This window comes from Bactrocera dorsalis, unplaced genomic scaffold (genome assembly GCF_023373825.1).
Source record: "Bactrocera dorsalis isolate Fly_Bdor unplaced genomic scaffold, ASM2337382v1 BdCtg029, whole genome shotgun sequence".
In the NCBI taxonomy this organism is placed as follows: Eukaryota; Metazoa; Arthropoda; class Insecta; order Diptera; family Tephritidae; genus Bactrocera; species Bactrocera dorsalis.
This window is the reverse complement of record NW_026038080.1, coordinates 3,729-11,527: the sequence shown is the minus strand read 5'-3', so window position 1 is coordinate 11,527 and position 7,799 is coordinate 3,729. Positions and strand designations below refer to the sequence as shown.

General features: G+C 36.3%; 1 protein-coding gene across 1 annotated transcript; it reads right to left on the bottom strand.

Moving 5' to 3' along the window:
* Nucleotides 1-165: 165 nt before the first annotated feature.
* LOC125775282 (putative mediator of RNA polymerase II transcription subunit 26) lies at nt 166-6,705 on the bottom strand (the record flags this gene model as incomplete). Its single annotated transcript, XM_049461384.1, is given in 1 exon segment — nt 166-6,705. A coding segment is annotated over 1 exon segment (3,604 nt), but the record flags the coding sequence as incomplete, so codon positions are not given.
* Nucleotides 6,706-7,799: the final 1,094 nt, after the last annotated feature.

Below are 7,799 nucleotides of genomic sequence, written 5' to 3'. Positions count from 1 at the left end.
AGGCTGTTTTGTATATATTATTTAAAATAGATATAACCAGATTTAACAACACTTCAATTATTAGCTTTATTGCATCAGTTATTTTGGTTTTCCGATTCGAGCTGTACATAAAGGGATTAACAATGACAAAAAACAAAATGTTTCTGTTTTTGCTGAAATTCTAATATATACAAGTTTCTAATATATTCACAATAAATAAGATTTTTAATCAATCTTCAACGCAATATATTTAAGTAAAATGTTGTCATCTCTACTCCATACATACACATGTAGGTATCTATATGAATAGGCATACTTATCTATACAAATCTGCATATATCTTTGAAAACAAAAAAAAATCGACTTCCTCAAGAATAACATATGTATGTACACATATTCACGTATTTTCCCTTTGACAATAAAGAGAATTAGAGCTGACGGAATAATGTGGTATTATCCCCACATAAATTGTATTTGTTTTTTGACTAAAGTTTATGAGCTCTCTTTATGGTTAATTTTCAAATATTTACCACAAATTTCGAAGTACACCTCTTTATTGCTAAAGGTGTTTTTCGTCTTTTTGTTAAATGAAGAATAATGACCATCGAGTTTTTAGCAGTAAAAAATGAAACACGCAACTTATTACAAATAATTGTAGTTTTATTTTCAGAAATTTGAATTTCTCTTTAAGCTTACAATAACACAAATTCTTAACTGTCATCATTCATATTTCTTTTCAAAGTAATGTAATCCTTGCTTTTTGTTTTTCGTTTCTACAAACTATATGTTTACAGTCAAGCCGACAATAGATAATTAATTTTCAAAACTGTTATGTTTATATGTTTATTGTAGTAGATATTTTACATACTTAAGTATTTATCTGTTTGAGTTTTAGTGATGTACAAAATTACACAAGTGGTAACCTATTCAATCTTATTCTTAGAAGGTTATATTGGTTGTGCTATCACCATATCCTCATCGGAATTACAGTATTTCAACCCCGATAGCATATCTTGTACGCAATTGTAATTTGCACCTTTTTGGTATTGTTATTATTATTTTAATTAACATAAATGGCTTCTCATATTATTTCACTATTTATTTTTTATTAACAAACTTATTTGATTTTAAAAATCGTTACAATTTATTTTCGTTTTTCTTTGCTTTTTTAACAAAACAAAATCACATTGAATTGTTCAAGTTTATTGAAATTTTAAATTCTAATTTGGTCAAAATATTATAAGACAACAAAATATTTTTGAAGTATATATAAAAATAAAATCAACGATAAAGTGACTAAGGAGACACAAAGGAAGGCAGAATCGTATGTAGCGTTATTAACATTCTAATGCTAAAATAAATATTATAAACAATACTAAATAAAAAAATATTAGCAATTTTTGTACAATTAAATAATGTCAAACGAACTGAACAAAGTTGTTTGTACATGTGTAATTGAAATAATTGTATATGTATGTATGTACATATTCATATTGTGAGTAACATAATATTGAGTTAACATATTTATGTATTATGTGCAGTATACTTGTTACTTCACCTTTCAATTAATAAAAATATATTGATAACTTATTTGATTATACAAACAGGCAATCTCCATCAAAACTGATTTACATTTTAACTGGTGGGCTAATCTGGCTTGTTTTGTGTCAAACATAATAAACAAATATACATGCATATATCATATACTATAAATACATAAGTATATTAATAATATAGTTAGAAGAAGTAAAGTTTCTACCCAACTTTATTAATCAATATTTAACAATTCTAAGGGCTAAGTGTGCACCAGCATAGAACAAACCCGGATTTTTGGACAATTTTATACATATTGCATACAAAAATGCAATGCATGAAAATGCAAATACATATATGCGGAAGAGCTATGCGTGCGTATTGAACTCAAATATAGCGGGAGTTATCGGAAAACAGTGGTAATTAAGTATACTTATGTGTGTATTGCATAGCTTTTTTCTGCATTGTTTGGTTCTAATTATACTTTTTACGAATAATAATTAACTACGGACATTACTATACATATGTATATGTACAAAGTAAATGAAAAAAGGCCTACTTACAGATATTGAATTAATATTATAATTTGTATACATGTATGTGTATGTACATATGTAGGTTTCTTAAATAAACTTTTTGTTTTAATTCATTTTAAAGCTTTGGTTTCAGTAAATATATATTTTGTATGCTTTTTTGCACTTTAAACAGAATAACAAGAAAATACAGTTTGTTTTAAAAAAACTAAAAGAAATTACTGGGGGAGCATATTCGTAAAACGGGACATCTACCAAAAGCATGGTTAAAAATATATATTTTTTTTACATATGACAGTAAAGGGTTTCAGTTGTTTAAGAAAGAAGAAGTTCTTAATATTTTTTTAACAATTGCATTAAGAACAAAAGGTTTGTATACGAGAACTCAGTAAACGAATAAAACGATTTGTATTATTTATGTTATGTATGTACATATAGTACACACGTGGTGTGCGTTGAAGCTTTTTACATTGTGTTCAACTTGCTTTCTATGCTTAGAATCTAGTTGATTGGAGTAACCATTAGCTTTTGTCATCTAACTATTTTCCAACGACTTCCCAACTATTATTTCGTGAAAGCAAAAAATTCATATTGGAATTCTTAAAAAATTGTATCGGTCCATAAATTTGAAATATTTCAATATTCCAAATACACAAACATACATACATATATGCATGCGTTTATTTAATGTATCTGAATAAATGTAACACTTTAGTTCTGTATTCTTTATCATTGTGAACTTGTGGTCAGCTTTGAAGCATTTTAGCATGAAAGCTGCTACATAGTAGGCTAAATGTAATTAAAAGAGAAGCGCATAAAAACATTCTTATTATGTAAATATGTGAGTATTTAGAGTATTTACATTACATATGAATTGTACTCGTCATAAGGGAAGCAGAGTAAAGGTGTGTATATATATGTATGTACCCCCACTTGTACTAAGAAAGTACTCTCGCATTACCATGATAAATGAGTTAATTATGTTAGCCTGCTTTGATATACTTTATCGTAGACCCTTCGAACACGCCGACTATCAGTCTTATTGCATTGTAACGGTTACATTATCTCCTCTTTGACCCATAACTCGGTGTTTGTTGTCGGTGTTTCTTTTTTACTCGCCTTCGTGGCGAGAGGTGTTCGGGTCACCTGCTCCTTACATATGTTATTGTTGTTAACCTTACCACTGACGCTGAATTTTTCGTCGTCGTATTTTGTAGCCTTATGTACTTCATTTGATTTTAACGACGGAATAGAGTTGTTGAGAAATCTTCCATCGCGCGTACAGTTTTGCTCTTTTTTAATGTTCAATGTTCCTGATTTCACATTTTCACGGTTATCATTAGTTTTGATCTCATCGCAAGCGCTGTCTTGAACATCGTCAAACCTTTCTTCAACTTCGTTGAACTTTGTCTTTTCTTTCACTTTCGCCAAGTCGTCGCGATCGTCCGCAGATTCAGATATTTTCGCAAGAGCGTCAGATGCTGACATTTGGGCTTTCTTCATTGATAATTCATCACTACTATTGCTGCTGTCGAACAACTGTCCAGCAGTTGCGGTTGAATGAGGCGACAGTGGCGTACTTTTTGCCGGTACTATACCTAAGGAGCTGCTGTGAGGTGCTTGAACATCTGACTCTACCCTTTGTGAGCTCGTTAAGGGTGCGCAGCTTTCATCTCCGTCATCATCCGATGTATTTGTATCACTGCTGCTACCATTTGTAACAGTAAAACGCGAAGCCTCCGCTTCGTCATCACCCAAATCAGCGTTGCTTATTTGCGTGTATACTTTATTTTTATTTTTTGAGCACTCGTTGCCGTAATCCGACAACGGCGCTTCGTCTTCCGAATCGAAATTGGGATCATGATCAGTTCCTTGTGATGTATGTTCTGCTAAATGGCCTATGTTTTCTTTGTTTATTGCATATGTCCGGCTTAAGCTGTCACTGCTTTCACTGCCACTTTCGATTCTAGAACGCTTCGCTTGTGGCTGTTTATCTATATCAATTTCGTTAACATCATTTTTGCTCGCTGTTTCATCAACACTTTCTTCGATGTTGGCGTTACTTCGGATATGATCTACGGTATTAACAGCATTATCGTCCTTTTCACTTTCCTTATCACTAACATTATCGTGATCATAATCGTTTTCCTTATTGTTGCAAAGAGCTTCCTGTTCATCTACATTATTGCTGAATTGATCATTTTCTGACTGAATGCTTTTCTTTCTCTCATATAACTTTGACTGACTATTCACTTTCACTAAGTTATTATCATTTTCACCGACGTCAGTTTCTTTGGTTAGACAGGTGTTTACAAAATCGTTCTCGTCTATGATCGTTAATGATTTTTTCAATGGTAAGCTGCGAATCTTGTCATCTTGAAGACCTTCTTGGTTATCCAAGCCATTGGATTGAATGGGGGGCTCTTGTAAACTGAGAATTTGCAAATGGTGTCGACACGCTCGTAGCTGTTCTCGAAGTTCTCTGATCATTACGTCACGTTTGTGTGTCATTTCGCTGAGTTGAAGGTTGCTATAACGTAATTGTTGGTTTTCGTGTAAAACTTTCCGTAACAGACCGAGTACTCGATCTCGTTCCTTGGGTCCGGTATCACGGAGTGCTTCAACAGCCATATCCCAAGGTGCTAAAATATTGCTGCTATCCGCCTCTCCATTCACACTGTCATCGTCAGTATCCGTGGACAGCTCGAACTCGGAGCCGACGTACGGCAGTCCGTTGTATGAGCTTTGAAGTTGGGATTCTTGCTGATTTTGTGCATCCGTCACATCTGTCCGCATTAGAATTTTTGTGGAGTTGGTGCTCAAATTTAACCCTGCGGTAGTGGAAGACTGTGAAGGCGAATGTTTTACATGCTGCAAATTTGGTTGAGAGCGGATGAGGATGTGTTGGTGTTGTATTGTTGATAGCGCCTGGTGTTGTTGCTGCTGACGTTGTTGATCGTAAGCTCGCTGATTGTGCTTATAAAATTCGTACTGTTGCTGATGCTGTTGCAATATTTGCAGTTGGGGTTGTAGCTGTTGTTGTTGTGGTGTGTGATTGGGCTCTTGTTGCGTATGAAGTTGGGACAATGCAGCTGTTGGAGGTAGTGATGGTGGAGGTGTTGGCGATCTCATTATATTCGACCGATTGATTAAGTTTTTGCTTATCCGAATTCGGCTATGCAATTCGTTGTGGTTGCTATTGTTGTTGGCAGTAAAATTTGTTGATAATGGTGATGGCAGAAGCTTTGCATGCTGATTCACCGTAGCAATAAGTGGTTGATCTCGGCCGATTTCTCGTCTATGATGGTAGTGCGGTCCATTGTCGCCGCTAATATGTTTGCTTTCGTTGCATGGGGCAGGTGATGTGGAAGATGTGATCTCGTTCGAACCAGAAAATTCTTGAGAACTGTGTGAATCTGTTGGAGAGAGAGGGCACGTGCGTGGCGATTGTCCTAAACGAGTTTGCTGCTCCTGATGCACCAAGGTTTGGGCATGCTTGTGATCTTGTTGGTATTGTTTTGAAGGGGGCAGGTGAGCAGGCAGTAATTGTTGTTGTGGAGGCGTCGTAGATGCCGTCGACGATGTTGAACTAGCAGAAGAGTTTGAGGTATAAAGTGAATGACGTCGAGGTTGCAATTGCTGCTGATGCTCTTGAAGCTGCTGCTGTTGTTGAAGCATAACGTCTGCATCGCTATGACAACTGCTGCCATTACTATTGCTATTACTGCTGCTATTGTTATTGCTTAGCATTTTTCGTTGTTGTTGGCTCATCGTCAGCGATATAGGCGAAACCATTGGCAAATTCGCGGAATTATCGCTAATGGGTATATTAATACGGCAATCGGGAGGATCCTCGTCACCTCCGCTGGTATTAATAAGCGGTGGCGACTGCGGTATCTCGTTTGGTGTATTGGCACGTTCTTGTTTTATTTTCAGTTCAGTTGGGCACAAACTTGACAATGACACTTGCTCTTGCAGTTCTTGTACAGATTTTTGTTGCTGATGCATAGTTTGTTGTTGCAGTAAATGTTGCTGCTGCAACTGCTGTATTTCTCGTTCTCTTCGACCCCTCTCGAGTTCATGTTGTTCACGTTTCTCTCGTTCTCTTGAACGCTCCTGATCTCGTTCTCGTTCTCGTTCAATGCGTTCGCGATCTCTTTCTCTTTCTCGTTCTCTATACTCGCGGTGCTCCTTTTCCCTATCCTTCACCAATACGCATTTTCGTGGCACAAGAGCTACATTTGGCTGGTAGGTGCGTTCGAAACGTTCACGATCTGTGCTACGCACTACTCTTTCGGGATTTTGCAACACTGGTGGCTCTTGACTTAAATAGGGTAGTGTGGAGAATGCTGTTATCGCGTTATAAGGAGCAGCCGGATGTAGGAAAGATTTCGGTGCCCACGGTCTAAACGCTGACATTGAGCCGATCCTTTGCTGCTGTGCACAGTGGGCATACATAAAGGATTGATAGTGCTGATATTCCAGCTGATAGGCAGCGGCTTCTTCCAGACCTTTCGCTTTCTTCGTTGGAACAGCAAGCATTTCAGTGCGCTGCTTATCGCTCATATTGGACACCTGTTGGTGGGGTGGTGGTGCCATACTAGGTAGTGAATGTCCCATCTGAGAAGTGAGCATTTCGTCATCCACATGTAATGCATGCTGTAATGAAAATGATACAAATTGTTATTTTACCCAATATCCTTGTACATACGTATGTAGATAATTTACAAATATCATAATATACAAAATGGCGTTAATCTATCCAATTTAGATTGTAATAGAGCAGGAGTCACAATAAACAATATATTTAATTTTTTTCCTAGACGGAATTACGCATTTTCGAATTGTCGAATGTCAAGAGGCGTTTGGCTTCAGAAATAATTTCATATAAACTAGACGCAACTTACAACTAGTCGAAAGGCCAAGTTATAAATTGCTAACTCCGTTAGTTGCAAAATGCAGTTTGTTTATTTGACGTCAACACCATTACTTGCTGGCGATTGACTGCATAAGTAAACCAACAGGCTAGTTACTCTATGGTGCTGAATTGTTGATCGAATGTCGCCACATTGCCACCGTGTTGTTTTAGCAACGGCTGAAGAATAGACAAGCAGGCTAAACATCAATATTGCCGAACACTAACGCGCCATTAGGCGCAATAGTCGTAAAAATCAAGGACCATAAAGACAATCAGTAAAAGAAAAACTTAAAATGTTCAGAGAGGCACAACGGCAGCGCAACTACGACAGCCGGTATTTCGAACAAATGTGCAGACCAAACAGTACAAGGAAAAGGCGAAGGTGAGTTTCTTAGCGCATTGATCTCAGAAGCATTTTGGACTTTATGAAATCGCCGATTGAAGTATTGAAGCCACAGCGCTTCTAAGCTTCGATGTTTATTATCAACGTACTGTAGACAAGCAGCCGGTCAGCTCAGTAAGACCTCCGGAATTCGTGTCTGCGTAGTACACATACATACATATGTAGAGTTTGTTTATAAATTATCCTTTAAACCAGGTTATACATGTAAAACTTTTTTGTGCGCACTATATTTTCCGGCAAAGAAATATTTCAAATCATCAGCAAATACTCAGCGGTAAAGCCATGGCAAATAAAGTTTGCCTTCTATGGCTTTGACATTAAATATTCAATAAAAATACAATAACCTTCCGAAGTTATGCAATGTAACACCAACAAATACCCTTGACATATCTTATGTAGGGAAATTCTCGAAATTAAAAACGTTAACTGAAGA